The sequence below is a fragment of the Podarcis raffonei genome, chromosome 15 (assembly GCF_027172205.1).
Source record: "Podarcis raffonei isolate rPodRaf1 chromosome 15, rPodRaf1.pri, whole genome shotgun sequence".
Taxonomy (NCBI): domain Eukaryota; kingdom Metazoa; phylum Chordata; class Lepidosauria; order Squamata; family Lacertidae; genus Podarcis; species Podarcis raffonei.
In genome coordinates, this window is record NC_070616.1 from 32,541,870 (window position 1) to 32,563,006 (window position 21,137).

The window sequence follows — 21,137 nt, forward strand, 5'->3', positions numbered from 1 at the left end:
AAACCCAGCCCAGTACAAACAACGTTCTTGCCTGAAGAAATTGACTGAATGGGCATGATGTAATTGTAACGGGGTTTTTGAAGAAAGACTCAGTCTGGAGTTTGTTCTGTTGCTGTAATAGTGATGGAAGTCAGCTACATGTTGAGCAGCCCTTGGGTTCAAATCATGACTCTGCTGGCTTTAGACAGCTAAGACTTTCTCTTAGGCCTGGTTCACATGTAACACTCAGCTAGACCATGGCTTAATACAAATGAGTAGGTTCTGGGACAGAAGTGCTGCTGCTCCTGCTGCTGTGTGCTATTGGAGCTAAGCTATATTTTTGTTTAGTGTGTCCAGACTTGAGTGTCCAAACCTACAGCCTGTGGTTTGTGGGTAACCTGTGGGCCTTTAGATGTTTGCTGGACGACAGCTCGCGTCATCTATAACTATACTATATGGAACCAATAAGAGTGGGGGTGTGTGGCAAATTTCCAACCTCTGCCCTAGTGTAATATGGAGACTGGCTGATGCACCATGTCTAGCCTCTTTGATTCTTGCATTTCCTCCTAAACTGCTGCTTAATTCAATTAAAAAAATTCCCCAAAGCCCTAACTGTTCCAAATGTTTTTTTCTGAGTTCACATTTGCATGCTGGTGCTTTGTTTACCACAAAATATAGGATACTTGTGGCTACAATACAGTTACAAACATAATAAGAAATTGTGGCATTTAAGGCTGTAAATATGAAGACAAAAGATGCCTTTCTAGTGGCAGCTACCAGATTCAAGCATTTAGCATCCCAGCCACTTGCAGAATTTTGCATGCATTTCTTGTTTTAGGTGTGAGGGGCAAGGTGACATATTGATGACTGCCATATTCTGTAGTAACACAGAATTGATCTATGGAACTGCAGATTCCATCAATGAAGTGTTAGCTGTAATTCTGAAAAGAAAAGAAAACCCTTAAGAGTGTTTTCAGCGATATGTTGAACAATAGCAACATGTTCTAATGGATGGACAGAAAATGTCCATCCATTAAACTACAAGGCACCTTGAAGGGTTCTTGGAGAGAAGTCTGTCAATAAGATTTGGTCTTCTGAAAAATGTATCTTCAACCTTTTCAGACCCAGGACTGACTTTTAACCCAAACTTTAATTCATCTCTTAAACATCTAGCATCAATTTACAGAATGGTAGTGTTCCTGTTGCAACCCACCAGTTGATGAACAGTGTTCTAAGAGATGTGCTTTTAGTAGTAGTATTTGAATATCAGCAGTTGTGGCTTCCTATGAAAATCTCCGCTGATGCTGATATTAGGCATGTAATTCAGTGTCCTAATTAAATCAAAGACATGCTTCATCCCATACCCTACAATGTAAATGTCCAGGACAAAGATTACCAGGGGTGAGAGTGTAGGTTAGGGAAAAGGTATTCCACACTTGAGAGTTTTGCAGGAGGGGAGGATTTGGTAGAACACTGAAACATGCTGAAAATATCGGATTGAAAACCAATGTCTTAACCAGAACAAAAATACTGGTTCCCAGTTTGGCGGCATAGTGTGTGGGAAATGTCCTGGGAGGTAGCAAATATTTCAGAAGGGATGGATGCCTCTGTACTCATTGCAAGAAGCCAGCTATGCAAATGGCTTAGCCTTATGAATCTGCATGTGTAGCTTGGATGGGCTGGCAGTGGCTGAGCTCTCCAAATGTTTGGACTGGATATTGCAAGTGCTGAAATACTGCATTAGAGCCACCTGGCCCATCATTGACTTGTACTGGTAAAGAGAGACGTTTGGGTAGGTTGGAACATTGCTTTAGCTTTGGTAGTTGCTGGTAGAACAGTTAAGAGACTAAGCTAGAAATCTGGAAGTTCCCAGTTGTTTCCTCTGCCATGGCTACAGACAAGCCACCTTTTCTCAGCTTCAGTCTCCCCATTTGCAACAGGATGGAATAATAATTCTGGCACCTTACAGGCTGGTAGCTAGGATGATAATGACAAATGCTAAGTAGTAGTGCTTAGTGCTGCCTCAGGCTAGAGCAAAGGTTTGAAACTGAGCTGCTTTCTAATATTTCAATCAATCAAAATTGATTGAGAGAGCCAGTGTGGTGTAATGGTTAAGAGCAGTAGTCTCGTAATCTGGTGAACTGGGTTCGCGTCTCTGCTCCTCCACATGCAGCTGCTGGGTGACCTTGGGCTAGTCACACTTCTTTGAAGTCTCTCAGCCCCACTCACCTCACAGAGTGTTTGCTGTGGGGGAGGAAGGGAAAGGAGAATGTTAGCTGCTTTGAGACTCCCTAAAGGGAGTGAAAGGTGGGATATCAAATCCAAACTCTTCTTCAAAAATAACATTTTATCCTGCTGTCCCATGGATGGGGAACCCTTTTCAGCCTGAGAGCCACATTCCCTTCTGAACAATCACCCAGCATCCATATGCGCAAGTGGTGGGTGGGACAAATATGAATTTTGTCTCTGCACAGTAGGCTCATTTCTTCATATTCAAACACCCCCCCCCTTTAAACCCTCCCATCCAGCCATCAAAAGGCTCATTCCAGCCAGGCAAAAACAGTCAAGGAGCCTGCAAAGCAGAGGGAGGTCTGAGAAGAGAGTGTTTGCGGTAGAGTCCCACAGGTCAGTTAGAGAGGATGGAAGGCTGCATTTGGCCCCCTGATCTTCTCCACCCAAGGATCAATTCTCCAGATCACCTGCTTTCAATTTACTACTGAAGACCTGAAGCTATAGGGTTTGCAAAATCCACAAAGTGTGCCTTTTAATATCAAGTATGGAAAGGGCTTTGCCAATCCCACTGCGTACCCCACAGGGCTAAAAATACTCCCTGAATGCAGGTGTTCTGCTTGTGATTAAGCCACCGCTGTGCTCTGAAAATGCAAGCGTGGTCCACGATTCCCACTAGTCAGCTAACCCCGAAAGCCCACCCCTGCGTGTTCCTGGATGTAAAACCAAATCCACAGCCCCACATTCCTGCAGATGCATGCTGGAAATAACATCTGCTTATGAGAGAGGGATGTAAAACCACAAGGACCCAGCCTTGCCATGCTATGCCTGTGGTAGACGGAGGTACATGGTGTCCCCGGCAATCGCAATGCTCCAATGCTGCTTGCGCTATTTCTGGGGCCGACGGCAGTCACTGCTTTGTAAGAAACCGGGTTGCCTTGTAATTACCGTTCCCTTTCACAAACATCCAAGGCTGTCATTTGCAGCTGTCCGGTGCTTAATTCTCTGCAAATAAAGCTTTCAGTTTGGCAAAGGCAAACGTCAAGCTTTTAGATGCCGTTTGTGAGCAGTGTGATCGCAGCAGCTGCCTCTTCTCTTGCCTGTGCTTGGCCCATCCGAAAAATACCATGTCAATCGCACACACTGCGGGCGAGTATATGCTCTCGGATGCTTTGCTTCCGGATCCGAATGGCTCCAGGGCAAAGGGGCTTCGCTTGGAGCTATCGTGTGACCGCATCGTGAAGTTTGTCACTGTGGGGCTGCCCCTGCTGCTCGTGTCCCTGTCATTTGCGCGGGAATTTTCATTGGGTACGTTAACTTGCTTTCTTTACTATTACTTCTATTTGTTCCAGGGTTCTAGTTAAACCGACTTAAAATATATTCTCACTGGGCTGTAGTCACTGCGTTAGTTGCACTTTGGGCCTATGAATTAAAATGGATGTGAAAAATTTAGTGGCATTGATTACAACGGGAACTAAATGCACCCTAGTCTGTCTCTAGTCCAAAATGCCTTTGAACCATAGATTATGAATATTCATATGAATATATAAGATTATGAATATTCATAATCTAACCTGCTCTATTCTCAAGCTGAAATTCATTTGTTCCAATAACTTTTCTGCAAAAAGTTGAAGTTCAACACCTTTAGATGTTCTTTCCGCACTCAGATGTTTGCTAGATAATTCACTAAATTGTTTATGGACTATATATGCACTGGGATACTTGATTTTAGTATTTGTTAGTTGGGGTGCAATACTATTTAGTTATTCATGTCTTGTGTGCTTCTGTGTTCAGCACTTGCCAGAGTTATGTCAAGAAGCCTAAAGCACTCAAATTTGAAAATAAAAATTCATAACTGAACTACAAACTTTATTCTGAAATTTTACGTGCAAATTTTGGAAACTTCAGCCAATAAATTTTGGCTCCACCAGATGATAATTAAGAAAACATTTGTATAAATATTTATAAATCTCTCTTCCTTAGGACTCTGGTCCAATTCCAATTTAAAACCTTTTTTAAAAAAAATTTGCGAATTTAACAAGATTTTTTTTTATAAAAATAGAAATAAAAGAAGAAAAGAGATGAAGGAAAAAGAGAAACAATAAGAAAATAATACTACCGTAATAATAATAGACCATCATTTCACATTGTGAATGCAGTGACCACCAGAACACAAATCTTAAATGAAGCATGCAAGTTAATGTAAAAGCTCCAGGTATTCAAATAGGAATCCACATGGAATTTATTCCTATATATGAAATATGTTCAAATGTAGCCAGTGTAGTAAGGTTCTCGGACCACTATGTAAGAGATAATGGATATGTACTATTCCAGGCTGGAAGTATAAGTGTCTTAGTCACCACAAGGGCTTGCAAAATCCACTTTTGTTTTCTATCTGTTAAGCCCTGTACCACAGAGGTATCATTTAAAGGCACACGGGCACCTGCAAATATAAAGGATTTTGCCAATACCGCTTCAATCCCAAAAGGAATATATCACTGGAAAAGCCTACATCATATGCCTCAAAGGGGACTCTCAACATTACACCCCCAACATCTATATGTGTTAGACACTGCCTTCCTATACAGATGTTGAAGAATCCATTATACTCAAAAATATTAATTTTTGCGGATTCAGTATCAATTTCAGGTCCAATGAGACGTTCTGTATAAATTCTAAAGCAATTTCCCAATTTTTAGGCTGAGTAATACCTGAGTAATTCCCTGTTGCATGGGGAACAGATGGTTGACAATTTGTTGCAGCAAGGGTTTGTATGTGAAAAAGGTAGCATACATTCAGAAGGGGAGCCCAGAGTTCAGAAAGATTAATGATGCAATGGCATACATGTTTACTCAGAATTTCCCCCAATAGAACACACTTTTGTGTTATTTTTCACTATATCCTATATAGTGGCTCTTTCGGGGGTTATTGTTCTTATTTTGACTTTATATATTGTGATTTTTTGTGTGAACTGCTCTGAAACCTCTGGGTATATAAATTCCGGCTATATAAATTCAATCAATCAATCATTTTCACATGCACCTTTCTATGGCTGGAACACATTCTATGGCTGGAAAAATTGCATTTCAAAATTAGAAGTGCAAATTGTGTGACAGTGGTTTGTCTCAGTTCCTTTTATTGGTATAGGAACTGCAGATTTTGTAGGTTCTCGTTTAGCACGCGGAAATACTAGCAACCTTAATTCCTCTCCTTACTCTGCTGTAAAAGCACATCTGCAGGGCCCCTGTAGCGGAGAAGATGAGCAAGAAGGCCTTGCAGAACGCTCCCCCTCTCGCCGAGTGTGGCGAGAGCAGACCATTACAGTGGCGGCAGAAGGGTTGGGTGCAGGTGGCACATTGCTGTTTCGCCTGAGGTTGCTGCCCCTGCTTCCCTAAATCCAGCAACCTCTCTCTTTCTGCCCCAGCATGACCCCCACTTTTCGCCCTTCGAAATGGCCTGGAGAAAATCTCAAAGTGTTGAACTTTGGCATGTTAACTGTCACTCCATGGGCTGGCCGTCACCAAAGGCTGGTTGTGCTAATGTAACGCAGCCAATGCTTTTTTTTCCTGTGGGTTACGCAGGGGTACACATACCCCTAAACATTTTGTGAATCTTTGTACAGTGGTACCTCGGGTTACATACGCTTCAGGATGCAGACGCTTCAGGTTACAGACTCCCCTAACCCAGAAATAGTATCTCAGGTTAAGAAATTTGCTTCAGGATGAGAACAGAAATCGTGCTCTGGTGGCGCAGCGGGAGGCCCCATTACGTAAAGTGGTGCTTCAGGTTAAGAACAGTTTCAGGTTAAGAACGGACCTCCAGAACAAATTAAGTTCTTAACCCGAGGTACCACTGCACAGTCATACCTCGGGTTACAGAAGCTTCAGGTTGTGTTTTTTTTTTGGGTTACGGACCTCTGAAACCCGGAAGTACCGGAACAAGTAACTTCCAGGTGTTGGCGGTCGTGCATGCACAGAAGTGCTAAATTGCGCTTTGCGCATGTGCAGAAGTGCTGAATTGCAACCCACGCGTGCGCAGACACACCACTGCAGGTTGTGGACACTGTGGGTTGCGAACGTGCATCCTGCACAGATCACGTTTGCAAGCTGAGAGTCCACTGTACTTTTGTCCATTTACTGTACAGTGGTACCTCGGGTTACATACACTTCAGGTTACATACACTTCAGGTTACAGACTCCGCTAACCCAGAAATATTGCTTCAGGTTAAGAACTTTGCTTCAGGATGAGAACAGAAATTTTGCTCCGGTGGCGCAGCAGCAGCAGGAGGCCCCATTAGCTAAACTGGTGCTTCAGGTTAAGAACAGTTTCAGGTTAAGTATGGACCTCCGGAATGAATTAAGTACTTAACCTGAGGTACCACTGTATTTATTTCCCCCGAATTGAACTACAAAATGGTGGTTTCCTTGAGTCAAAATGAGAGTACCCCTAAACATTTTTTTTAGGAAAAAAACACAGTTGGGGTTATGTGATGGGGAGCAGTTTGATCAGGAGGAGTATTTGCTGGGAGTACCAGACTCATTCTCCTCATTGACCAGGAAGACCATCTGCTTGCTTGAGTCACAAGGCTGCTACTGCTGGAATGAAGCAGCGTCCACCTTCCCTGCAGTTTGATGGAACAGCTGGATGAAGTACCAGCAGAAACGGCCCTGGAGGCTAATGGCTCTGTTTCCACCTTGTTCTCCCCTCCAGGCTCCCAGATCAGTTGCTTCTCTCCCGCCAACTTCACAGGGAAGCAATCGGCCTACGTCGACGCTGTGTGCTGGGACTCCTTGCTTCACCATGACTACGATACTATGGGAGACTCTCAATCCAGATCTCTCTGGGTCCTCAAGGTATCAGGGTGGGGCACCTTAGTGTTTCAAAGGAAGGGTTATTACCGTATTTTTCGCTCTATAAGACACACCAGACCATAAGAGGCACCTAGTTTTTGGAGGAGGAAAACAAGAAAAAAAAATTCTGAATCACAGAAGCCAGAACAACAAGAGGGATCACTGCGCAGTGAAAGCAGCGATCCCTCTTGCTCTTCTGGCTTCTGGGATAGCTGCGCAGCCTGCATTCGCTCCATAAGACGCACACACATTTTCCCTTACTTTTTAGGAGGGAAAAAGTGAGTTTTATACAGCAAAAAATATGGTATATTTACTATTTTTTTTATAAAAAATTATTTGGTTTTTCAACTTAAAATTCCACAGTGATATATCAAACATAAATCATAAAAACAAGATTCCAAGGAATCTTCTGGACTCCCATCCTCCCCAAGAGGGTCCTATTTGTGGGATGTAAAACACATTGCAGTCAAGTACAACATTCCTGAGCTGGGACAAACTTCCTCTGCATGTGACTAGATGTGAGCATGGTCTAATCTGGCCTAGTCCGCCTGGGTAACAAGAGCAAGGAAGAGGAGCACACCATCTTCTTTTGTTCCTCTCTTCTCCATTTTTGTTTTTCTCTATGCAGTCACTTAGAAACTAACTCCCTTGTGGGATAGTTCCACATATGAATATACTTTTGTAACATAAGTCTGCCTTCAGGGATCAAACTGTGAACTGAATGAATGTGAGTAAACTTCTTTTATATGCACTTTAATAAGATTGCCGTGTCTATTTTTTTTAAGAGGGACAAGAAGGGATCTTACCAGGAATTTTATATAGAGAGGGATGATAGGAGCTGTTGCGCAACATCTGAAGGGCACAACATTGGCCAACATCTGGGGACCCAAGGTTGAATAATATGGTTCTAGCACACTCTCAGTATATTTTTTGAAAGGTTCCATTATTTACACTAAGTGCAGATGTCTGAAGAGGAAGCATCTTTGCTGCTCACACGTACGGGTTCCTTGCAAAAGGTGTGCACTCATCACATGGGGGCTGGAGGCAAGGCAAGACTGTCAATACAAGACTGTGGTGGGGGCCAGCAGTATGTCCCTGCCCTTTTCTCTTTTATATAAATATATATAATTTTTATTACATTTTCCATTTTACAATTTAGAATACTCATTTAAACATCCTTAAAATATCCATGACTTCCCTTCTTCTCTTTCCATGGTTCATTTTACATATAATAAATCCCTGCATATTTTACAAAAACTAAACCGTTCAGCATTCCATTATTACATCCATCAAAATGTATTTACACTCTTGAATTTATCTTAATGCTGCCAGTGTTTTCAAGTGCACACAATTTCCCCCCATATATTCAACAAACGTTTTCCAATCTTCTTTAAAACGTTTGTTCTTCTTGTTTTCTTGGGCCCTGCCCCTTTCTCTATGCAATGAGCTTTGTTATGTACTGAGTTGAATAGGATCCAAAAGGCAGCAGTCTGATTGGTCCTAGAACAATAGGATCCAAAATACAGCAGTCTGATTGGTCCTAGAACAATAGGATTCAGAACGCAGCAGTCTGATTGGTCCACAGGAGCCACCCAATCCAGCTCCAGGTGGAAGTGAATCTGCAACCTGATTGGCCTACAGGTGAATCCCGGAATTAGCCAATCACGTGGGGCCCAATCACGTGTGTAAATAATGTATATTTTTACATGGGGGAACTTCCATTCCTCCTCACCACTATGAGCTGAATAAAGAGCATGAAATCCACTCTCGACTCCGAGTATATTTCAAGCTTCTTCTTTTTCCCTTTTCAAGATGTAAAGAACTCCTGGAGAAGAGTATTCTAGAAAAATAAGTTGGGCCAATACCTCGTATTTCTTTCTCCCATGCCCCCGATTCCTCGGCAGTTCTTACTGTACTTTTCTCTATCCACCTAGGTCTTCCCATATTCCTTGCTGGTGATTGCAGTCGCCATGTACCTGCCTTCTCTGCTCTGGAGATATGCGGCTGCCTCGTCGTTGAACTGCGACCTGCTCTTCATCATTGATGAGCTGGACAAATCCTACAACCGTTCCATCCGCCTAGTGCAGCACATGGTGAAACTACAACAGTCTGGTACTGACCCAGAAGAGCTATGGGAGGAATATGACAAGTAAGCTCAAAATGATGGCTGAGAGATGGTACTTAACACCTACCAAAATAGCTAAAATGTATAAGACAAAAACAAATCTGTGCTGGAGGTGTGGTAAAACAGAGGGGACACTTATACATGTTTGGTGGACCTGTGAAAAAACCAAAAGCTTCTGGAACATAGTATATGATGAGCTTAAAAAAATGTTTAAGTATAACTTTATGAAAAATACAGAAGCATTTCTACTAGGGATAACGGACATAGGTATAGCAAAAGAAGATCAGAAAATATTCCTCTATGCCACAGGAGCGGCAAGGATCCTAATTGCTAAAAACTGGAAAAAGGAAATTGTGCCAACAAAAAAGGAATGGCAAGACAAACTGTTAGAGTATATTGAACTGGCTAGATTAACAGAGGCAATTAGAGGTCACACTAGACAAGAATTTCAAAAAATATGGGGAAAATGCAGAGAATACTTCACAAAACAGTGCCCTAAAATACATACCTGGACTTGTTTCGATTAATGTCTGCAGGAGACTTTGTGGATATTTAAGTTATAATTAGAAAAATCTTAATAATTATTCATAAAGGAAATAGCTTATAAGAAGTAAATAAGGAGGCCAGATACAGGATAAAGGAAGTCTTTTATTTGGTTGTTTGTATTGTTGTATGTTATGCTTATTGTATGTTTTGTTCACATTTAATGAGTGTGGATTTCTGTATGGGGGGTTATGTTATGTTGTAAATAAAATTTCCAATAAAAAAAAAAATAGACAAACAGATGGCTGAGAAGAAGGGATGTAGCCGAGCACAGGAGCCAACTCCCAGGGGCCAAGAACTCTTCAGCCCCCCATAAAATATTTGAGGGTGCCAGGGGCCCCCAGAGTTGATGGGCATTGTCATTCAAATGGCGTATGTGGACCCCCTGTCATGGAATTCTACTCAGTATAGATCCAGAGTAGATTCCAATGTATAGTTAGCAGAGTAAAAACTTAAACACGTTGCAGGATCCCCAAAAAATAGACCAGAGGCAATTGTATTTCATCCAGCAGAGCTTTACTGCTACTGAAGGCAAATGAGCACAATGGTCACAAATCCAATATATTCAGGATTGGCCCTCTCCATAAGAAATCCAGTTGCAGTAAGTTACAATATAAGTTACAATAACTTATAATTAAACCTTAACACTAAGCATACTATATACAGAACACCACACCGGAAGGAAAAAGAGATAGAAAGAGAAAGTGAAACCCAGGCTGCTTCTGGCCTTACTTTTATAGTCAGCATGACCTTGACTGAGAGAGATAACAGAACTACCGTAGTTTAAGCCAGCTGTACTCAGCTTCTCGGAAGGAATAACCCAAACATAAGGAACCGTCTGCTTTTTTCTTTCACACAGAGAAGCTTCCAGAAGAATCCAGAACCCTCTTGAATTAATTAGAATAGTAAAGATCTCTTACACATCAGATCAATAATTTCTGCACTAAGAAATGTAAAAGACACACCCCACCCTCACAATATTTTATTCAAGTTGGCACCCCTTTTGTCGAGGTGGTTGGGCACCCACTTTGCATGCAGAAGGTTCCAGGTTCAGTCCCTGGCATCTCCCTCTCCGAGAAATTCCTAGAGAGCAATTGCCGGAAGTGATTTTGGGCAGATGTTCAGGTCCCTCAACTGGCTGAATGTGCAGTATAAGTGAAGCAACAGACATTACCATGCTATTCTTGCGACTGTAACTTACTTTCAACTGTTTTTAACACTGTATTTTTCAAATTGTTGTAACCTACCCTGGACCCTTATGGTGAATGGTGGGTAAGAAATTGGATTAATATTAATAACAATATATTGGCTTAATAATAACAATAATGATAGGATTGTAATTAACAATATAAAGCAGCAGTTCCTAAACTGTGGCTTGTGAACCACTGGTGGTTTGCGAGTTTCATTTAAGTGAGTCCACATTAAATATCCAGATTGATTTTGCATTGTATTTTTATTGCTTCTTCTATTTCCTATATTGCATTTGATGGTATTACAATCCGAAATCCTTAGGATTCAGATGGTAATACAATGGTACCTTGCTTCCTGAATGGCTTAGTTGTCAAACAAATCAGCTCCCGAACACCAAGAGTGTTCTGGTTTGCGAACGTTTTTTGGAAGCCGAACATTTGACACGGCTTCCAATTGAGTGCAGAAAGCTCCTGCAGCCAATCGGAAACTGTGCCTTGGTTTTTGAATGGTTTCGGGAGTTGAACGTTCCAGACTCCCGGAATGGATTAAGTTTGAGAACCAAGGTACCACTGTTTAATAAAATGCAACATAGGAAGCAAAAGAAGCAACAAAATACAGTGGAAAAACATACAGCATTGAGCACAGTGAATTACAATTGCTGCAACTTCCAAAGGGGGGACGACGACACATTAAGTAGTCCACAAAGACCCTCAGCAATTTTCAAGTAGTCTGGGGGGGGGGAACCTTTGGGAACCACTGATTTAAAGAATTTCACCACCATCCGCCTGGTAAAATCATTAAAGTCCAAACTCCAGAGCCTAAAATTACCTGTCTGACCATTGCAGCCTCTCCTCGATCATGTTCTCTCCCCTGTAAGGCAGAGCCCCACTGATTGACCAGATCTATAGATCCAAGCTCTTTTCCAGCTATAACGGTAAACAGTCCTTGTTTCTCTCTCGCCAAGGGCTCGCAGGGAACGCTATTTTGAATTCCCATTACTGGAGAGGTACCTCACTTGCAAGCAGCGCTCCTACTACCTCGTTGGGGTCTACGTGCTACGGAACCTCCTCCTCCTCTTCCTCCTCGCTGCTACCTGCTTCTACTTGGCCTACTTCCATGTGGGCGTCTTTTTCCAAGATGAGTTCAGCTGCACCATCAAGGTGGGCCTGCTTAGAGATGAGCTTCACATCCCAGGCTCAGTCCCCTGCAAGCTCGTCTTCTTCACCGTCTTCCAGGTGACCAGCATCTGCATCGGGTGCGTGTATGTCCTTCTGGGGCCCGTCGTCATCTACCACCTGCTTCAGTTGTGCCAGTGGGACAAGAGGCTCCTATCCATCTATGAGATGCTGCCAGCTTTTGACCTCCTCAGCAGGAAGATGCTGACCTGCCCTCTGAACGACCTGAACATCATTTTGCTGTTCCTGCGTGCCAACATCTCGGAGGTCAAGTCCTTCAGCAGGCTGAGCGTGCTGTGCACTCTGAGGGATGTCAGGGCGGATAAGGAGGACATTGACACGGTGGTGGATTTTATGACCCTCTTGGCTGGTCTGGAGATGTCGAAGCCTAAGCAGAATCTCTGTGCCAATGGAAACTCGCCTCATCACAACAGTGAAATTATTGGTAAGTGATACCAGCAGAAAGCCAAGCTTTCTAACATTTGTGGACAAAGACCACAGCACAACTCAGATTTGTTCATATCTTGTCAGGCATCGGGGACTCAGCTTCCTCCCCTCCTTTGGCCGTAGATAAGCAGGACAAAGCAAAAAGAATTCCTTACTATTTAAAGAGTCTTTAATGATCACAGCAAAAGAACAAAGCAGCCATTCTCGGAATGAAGGTGTTCCCAATTAAGGTTTCCACCAACTTTCCCCCCTGGTCACTTTCGCATCTTGCAACCATTGTGCTTTTTGTGTAGCCACCTTAGCCCCACAGCTAATTCTCCCCTGGCCTCCTAACTGGCCCAAGTAGGATCAATTCAGCCAGCTAGCCCTGGGGTTTATCTAATTGATTTTTGAATTTTATTGTTATTCATGTTTTTATACTGTATTTTATGCTGCTTTTATAATTAAGTGTTTTAAAGTGTTTTAAATTTGTTGTTAGCCACCCTGAGCCCGGTTTTTGAACCAGGAAGGGCGGAGTATAAATTATTATTATTATTATTATTATTATTATTATTATTATTATTATTTTATTTTATTTTATTTTATTTTATTTTATTTTATTATTTTATTATTTTATTATTATTATTATTAGCTCTACATGTCCTTGGACTAATAGGCTGGACAGTCTCCAGTGAGAGAGAGTCTGTTAGCTCTCTGCTGCCCCTGTGGATTTTCCCGCTCAAGTTAACTCACCTTGCCCAATAGGTGGGTTGGCCCAGACTGGAGTTGATGACAAGCGGTGGAATAATAGCCATAGCTATAGCCTGAACAAAACAGAATGCATGGGAACTAGGAAATTAATTTTGCATGCAGAAAAAATGGATCTGAATGACCCTTTTGTGATATAAAGCCCTGTCTGCTAGCATTCTTTGTTTACTATGAAGGAAGTCTAATTTAGCACACTGCTTTATTTAGTCATTACTTTATGAAAATATTTGCATACTTTCTCCCCTGAATGGGGCAGCTAAGAAGAAATCACTAAGACCAAAAGATACACATGCCATCTGTGCAGCAGCAAGTTTCTCATAAAACAAGTTGCCACAAATTAGACAGCTGAAACACTTTTATTTGCCAACCAAAACAGGCACCAAATAAACAAAACATTTCTGCTAACCATCAAAAGTCAGGGTAAACAGAGCAGTTTTTGCTAGCAATTTAGAAAGAAAAGAAAGGAGTGACCAGATAGATTTATTAGAGATGGACAAATCTGTCCATTTCAGTTTCTCATCTTTCCATTTTTAAATTCAGTTCTCCACATATTCACATCTGTTTGCAATTTGTGAAAAAAGTAGTCATGAAAATTCATCAGCAGGTTTATTCAAATATAGACATTTTTGCCATATGCAATTCTGCAGAAGATATTGCATATTTTAATGTTATGTACACTAGTATCTGCACAATTTACCCTTGTATGTACATTTTTGTACACATTACTGGACTGGAGAAATGCAAAATTTAGAGAAACGCAAATTACAAAATATGGTTATGTTTTGGTTCACATAACATATTTGAAAATGTGACTTAGCTGTGGGCACCTTTAAATGCTACACAAAGTTAACTTCACGCAAAACCGCATACAAACTATTAGGAGAGATTCACCGATGAATTTCAGTGAGGACTTTGAAAAAACAGATATGGAAATGTGCAGCACTGAATTTAAGACTGGAAAATTGAGAAAGGGAAATTCACCCATCCATCCTTATTTGCAGCTCCATGTGTCCCTCTCCTGTTCGGTGGTTAGTGCACAGTTAGAAATTTAACAGAGAGTGACAAAAAGGGGGCACAATTTTATATCACGAATATATTATGTGCAAAATCAGCAAGTCTATGAGCGTCATTTGCCCAAGTTGCCAAACCCCTCTACTTGTGTTGCACCATGTGGGTTTAAACATTGGCAAACAATGTGGACTGCTTTCTTATTTTAAAGCTTATGCTGGGACCTGCCTGTAGCCCATGCTTTTTTTTCAGGGGGCACGCAGGGGTACACATATCCCTAAACATTTTGTGGATCTTTATACTTTTGTCCATTTACTATACAGTGGTACCTCGGGTTAAGTACTTAATTCGTTTTGGAGGTCTGTTCTTAACCTGAAAGTGTTCTTAAGCAGAAGCACCACTTTAACTAATGGGGCCTCCTGCTGCCGCCGCACAATTTCTGTTCTCATCCTGAAGCAAAGTTCTTAATCTGAGATAATATTTCTGGGTTAGCGGAGTCTGTAACCTGAAGTGTATGTAACCCGAGGTACCACTGTATTTATTTTCCCCGATTTGAACTATAAAATGGCGATTTTCTTGAGTCAAAATGAGAGTAGCCCTAAACATTATTTTTTAAAGAAAAAAAGCACTGCCTTTAGCTCAGGTTAAGTCTTGCCTTTTGGCCTTGGAGAGACGTTCTTCTGTGCCACATGATAATTACATAAGTATACTGTAGGGCTTCTCTTGTGTAAACTGGTGCAATAGGGGCTCGGCAGTGTGTATCCCAACTGCTTCATAATCAGCTACTGTTTGTTGTTTTAAAAAAATAAGTTGAGTATAAGAGAGGATTCAGGGTGTTTCAAACCCTCCTGCATTTGTGGAAAGCTGTGGAAATTTACTTTGCATGGCAAGTGCCAAGGAAGGGAAAAACCCCAGTGCAGTGTGACTGCTTGCCGTGCTTTTCGTTAACTGGGGAAAACAGAGTGCAGCTCCGAGGCTACGTGCAGCAAAGCACAGAGCAACAGCACGATCCCTGGATGCAGCAACACCCCTGATATCCACCCCATCTCTAAAGAGAAATACAGTGGTACCTCGGGTTACATACGCTTCAGGTTACAGACTCCGCTAACCCAGAAATAGTACCTCGGGTTAAGAACTTTGCTTCAGGGTGAGAACAGAAATCGTGCTCTGGCAGCGCGGCAGCAGCGGGAGGCCCCATTAGCTAAAGTGGTGCTTCAGGTTAAGAACAGTTTCAGGTTAAGAACAGACCTCCGGAACGAATTTAGTACTTAACCCGAGGTACCACTTTATGAATAAGGGAAGGCACACTGTTAGTCCCTGTTATTATTAAAAACCCTGTTCTGCTGAAGACAAGCAATCCAGCTGACAAAAGTGCGTTTAAGTGTGCAAAATCCTTTATTTACCACCTTGTCTATGTTTGCCACAGGACGCGGGTGGCGCTGTGGGTTAAACCACAGAGCCTAGGACTTTGCAATCAGAAGGTCGGCGGTTCGAATCCCTGCGACGGGGTGAGCTCCCATTGCTTGGTCCCTGCTCCTGCCAACCTAGCAGTTCGAAAGCACGTCAAAGTGCAAGTAGATAAATAGGTACCGCTCTGGCGGGAAGGTAAACGGTGTTTCAATGCGCTGCTCTGGTTTGTCAAAAGCAGCTTAGTCATGCTGGCCACATGACCCGGAAGCTGTCTGTGGACAAATGCCGGCTCCCTCGTCCTGAAACGAGATGAGCGCCATAACCCCAGAGTTGTCCATGACTGGACTTAACTGACAGGGGTACCTTTACCTTTATTCTATATTTGAGACCTTAAAATTATTTTAACAACAGTAACAATTTATTCAAAATCCAATTGACACAATTTAGATTAATTAGTTCCACAAAAGTGATGAACTTGATCTAATGATATTAGTTTTTCAAAATTTGCTAGTTGGTGCTGGAGGTGTGAATGACTGTCAAATTAGCCCCCCACCCCCTGAGTGCTGAAGGGTTTATGAAGCATCTTCAGCAATTTATGCCAGAGCTCGCAGATAAGTTTGATAAAGCTTTTAAACCCTGGAGGGGAAAAGTAGAGCATTTTGAAGACCAAAAAAGTGGACACATTTGCCAACTTCTACTTTTAACTATGGGTCACTATGATGACTCGTATCTTACATACCCATGAAAAAGAAGACATGTCCTGGAAAAAGAGGACACATGGCAACCCTACTAGATGCAATAGATAAAACTGCTAGCTGCTTTTAGACCTCTTAGAAACCACAATCTGGAAGTAGCTATCAATTTACTAATAGCTGGAACAGTGGTGATAACAGCAAAAAACTGGAAAGAGAGTAATACACCATCTTTATTTGATTGGACTGATAAGGTATGGCCTATTGGAACAATGATAAAATTAAGGTACCTTCAAAGGACAGACACAAATCAGCCAAACAGATGAATGGGGAAATGTTTCTTATGTTTTGGAATGATAAATATCAAGACAATCAATGCACATCCATGTGATGGGCTTAGTCTACTGTAATCTTACAAAAATCACAGTATATGTATTTCTGTATTGTATTATACATTAAATATACAGACTTTTTTTTTTTTAAAAAAGCATCACTCTCACGGTAGCTCTTAGTTGGAGAGAGATGTCTTGTTGACGAACAGCGTAGCGTGAACAAATGTGTCACCGAAAAGCTTACTCCAATAGCCGCCTGCTGCCGTGCTGAAGGCAAGATTCTGCCAGCAGCAAAGCAAATGCCAACTGAGGAGAATCTTTTCCTGCTATTTTTCTGGGACTTGTGACAGAGGTTTATTTTTATTTTTTTAAGGCTAGCTGCCTCTCCCTGGTAGGGTGTGCAGGCTGAAAAGGCTTGGCTAAGCGAAGGTCGCTCTGGCTTCTTTAAGCAATTGAAAAGCTGAGCAGTTAGTGCTTTGCCAGCTTGTTGGAAGGATAGATAGTCGCTGAATCCCATAACATGCTTTTCAGGTCACCCTGTTTGGCTTTTCTCTCTACCACTGGCATGAATTCTTCCGAAGGTTCCCCATAAGAGAATGCAGCTGAAAAAGATGTTCCAGCCCTTGGTTAGACTACCAGGCTAGGGCTAGGAAGACCCGGGTTCAGATTTCCACCCATGAAGCTCACTGGGTGATCTGGGGCCAGTGTTTCTCTGTCGACTTAACCTTCCTCACAGGATTGCTACAAGTATGCAGTGGTACCTTGGTTCTCAAACTTAATCCGTTCCAGAAGTCTGTTCCCAAACCAAAGCGTTCCAAAACCAAGGTGTGCTTTTCCACAGAAAGTATTGTAAAAGGGATTAATCCATTCCAGATTTTTAAAAACAACCCCTCAAACAGCAATTTAACATGAATTTTACTATCTGACGAGACCACTGATCCATAAAATGAAAGCAAGAATCAATGTACTGTACTATAAAATAAATAAGTCAGTATCATAGATGATTAAAATTACAGTGGTACCTTGGGATGCGAACGGGATCCGTTCCAGAGCCTCGTTCGCATCCTGAATAGATTGTAAGATGTGATGGCTCGTCTGCACGTGTCATGTTTTGCCGTTTCCACACATGCGCGTGACGGCATTTTGAGCGTCTGCGCGAGCGACGAAACCCGGAAGTAACGTGCTCCGTTACTTCCGGGTTGCCGTGGAGCGAGACCCGAAGCACATTCAACCCAAGGTATGAGTGGAAAATTAATTTTTTTCTTAACTGCACTGATGATAGTCATTGTTTGGATGGGGGGCTTTTATCCATTTCCGCAGTTACACAATCAGTCAATCGGTAGCTGAACTGGGTTCCACACAGTCACAAAAACAAATTAACCGAAAAAGCCTCAAAAAATAATAATACGCAAAATAAATAGCAAAAACAAAAGCGCCAAACTTAATCTATTCCAGAAGTCTGTTTGACTTCCGAAATGTTTGAAAACCAAGGCGCAGCTTCTGACTGGTGCAGGCACCCCAGAAACAATAGCCAACAGCTGCATCGGTCGTTCGGCTTCTGAAAAACGTTCGAAAACTGGAACACTTACTTCCGGGTTTTAGGTGTTTGATAACCAAGGCGTTTGAGTACCAAGGTGTTTGAGAACCAAGGTACCACTGTACAATGGATGAAGTTGGCAGGCAAGGGAGCCATGTGCACCTGAGCACATACATGGGGGCAAATGTAAAGCAAGATGTTACTTCAACTGCTGTAACATGGGAAATGGCAGTCTATGTGCTACATCATGAGTGGAGAACCTGTGAACCTCCAGACTACCATGTTCACCATCCTTGACATGCTGCCTGAGGTGATGGGATATGCCGTCAAACACCTGGAAGTCCAAGTTTCTCTACCGCAGGGCCTGTAAGACAGAGCTATTCCGCCAGGCTTTCAGCTTGAACTTAGCCTGATCTTTTATTCCCCTTCCTTCCCTCCCTCTCCCCTTTTTATGAGATTACCCACTCTGGGATCCCACAACTAATTCTCCCCTGGTCTCCACGCTGGCCCAAATAGGACTAATTTAGCCAGCTAGCCCTGGTGATCATCTAATGCTTATTGGATGGATTTCCCCCCTAAATTGATTTTTGAATTCTGAATTTATTGTTATTCACGTTTTATATTGTATTTTATGCTGTTTTTGGTTGCATCAATTAAGAGTTTTAAATTTGTTGTTAGCCTCCTTGAGCCCAGTTTTTGAACTGGGAAGGGCGGGGTATAAATAAAAATTTATTATTATTTATTATTACCCCTGTGCTACCTGGTTCCTTGATATTTGTGTATTTACTTGCATGCACAGAACATATACTGTAAAAAGAGGGTGCTCCTGTACTGCGCACTACCATATTTAGAAGGTCCTGCTTGGCTTTGGTTTCATCTGTGGTCTCCTGAGCTGATCAGGTGCAAAGCAGAGGCAGGCAACAGCATGGCTCTAACTTTGTGCTCTGACCGAGCCCTCTTGCCTTCCTCCTCTTCCTCTCCAGGGATGGCACCCGCCGATTGTCCATTGTCCGTGAGATGCATCATCATTTTGACACAATCTTTTCTTTCCTGCCCCTAGAAATGAAGCCTGCCTTGGAATCTAAAGAAGACTGACACGCCCAGCCGGCAGCAGACTGTAGACAGGGCAGCCAACAGCAGAGGAAATGGGACTGATGAACAGTGCTGGAACACAAAGACAGCCGGTGCCCCCATCCTACGCACAGCAATGTGCTGTGTGCTTTCATCGCGATTCTAAGTTGTATCATGTTTTCCTGGTACAGGACTGCACCATCCTAAGTGCTTGCTTATTGGGTTCAAAGTCCATAGAATTTAATATTTGGAATACGATTCTTGCATGCTGGCTATAGGCTGCTGGCAAATGTCTTTGTATTGTTTGAGGCTTCATGTACCCATAAGGTGAGGCTGCCAGTTGTTCTGGCGGAATCCTGGGCCTTTTAAGTTGTGCTGCAGACAGATTGAACTTTTCCACCATGGCAAGTGTGATTCACTGGCTTAATATCTGTTACAAACCTGCTGAAGGTGCAATGGCCTTTCCATGAAAAAAAAATAGTGGCTTTTTTATGTTGTATGCTAATGTTCACCTAACCTACAGCCCATTTGTCTGCCTTGCTGTGGTCGTTCTGCAAACTAATCATTAAATTTAATGTCACACTGATCAGTTGGGGACTGTGCTCCTGTCTGACCTGGTTCTGATGTAGAAACCATGTTACCAGCTGGATCACATAAACCTGGACACAAAGTAATCCATATATTCCATCTTAAACACTAGTCCAGTCTATACAGTGGTACCTTGGGTTACATATGCTTCAGGTTACAGACGCTTCAGGTTACAGACTCCGCTAACCCAGAAATAGTGCTTCAGGTTAAGAACTTTGCTTCAGGATGAGAACAGAAATCATGCTCTGGCGGCGCAGGAGCAGCAGGAGGCCCCATTAGCTAAAGTGGTGCTTCAGGTTAAGGACAGTTTCAGGTTAAGAATGGACCTCCGGAACGAATTAAGTACTTAACCTGAGGTACCACTGTAGCTGAGAATCCATTATCTCATGAATTGTTATAAACAGAACCAGAAATATATCTAGGAAAGTTTAATAATTTATAAGACAGTCGTTTTAGAGTGCAAAAATGTCACTTTTTATTTTTTTAAAAATATAACTAATAGCCTGTCCCTGGTAAATAACCAAGAGGACTTTTTTGGGGGGGATTTCAAGTATAAAATCTGAGAGATTGTTTCACATGCATGATCACAAGACTTATGCTGATCTCAAGAGCAGACAGCGGAAGGGAAATAAACCAAAGCATATTTGCTTGCATGCTATCCTTAAGCTGTGCATCTGCTCCTCCAAACACCTTACTCAGCAGCAGTCCGTGTATTTGCTCAAATCCAATGAACCCAGCAACAAGACCAAGCTGTTCCTTCTTTTCTGCTCTGGTTAGCACAACAGGAACAGTCACAGTTCTTTGGCATGCAAAAGGCTGGCTCTCTGCTCCTGCTTCAGTGGTGAAGTCAAGTTACTCAGGATCTGCTATTGGAGAAACTTCTACAGCTTTTGGCTGCAGCCAGGTTTTCCCTCCATGATGACAGAAAGGGATGTACATCCTAATGTTCCCTTTTTGAAGTTGAAGCCCAGTGACAAATTAGGGTATTGCAATAAGCAACACAACCCAAAAGGAACAGAGTCACTCTACACATTTAATGCTTTTTTAAAAAAATTATTCAGTTTTACAAATAATATTTACATTGAAATATCAATCATAATCTTAAACAAAATAGGATTCACTGAATCCTTAACTTCCATTCCCCCTAAATGGGTTCCATTGTTAATCTTTTTCATCTGCATCTTATAATTTCTTCCATTTTTCTTAAAAACTC

The 21,137-nt window shown here is 42.2% G+C and overlaps 1 protein-coding gene across 1 annotated transcript; it reads left to right on the forward strand.

The window, feature by feature from the left end:
• Positions 1–2,319: 2,319 nt before the first annotated feature.
• PANX3 (pannexin 3) lies at positions 2,320–20,752 on the forward strand. Its single transcript, XM_053366485.1, has 5 exons — positions 2,320–3,516; positions 6,919–7,061; positions 8,993–9,207; positions 11,882–12,537; positions 19,326–20,752. The coding sequence occupies exons 1-5, from the start codon at positions 3,336–3,338 to the stop codon at positions 19,358–19,360; spliced, it is 1,230 nt and encodes a 409-aa protein (XP_053222460.1). The 5' UTR covers positions 2,320–3,335; the 3' UTR covers positions 19,361–20,752.
• Positions 20,753–21,137: the final 385 nt, after the last annotated feature.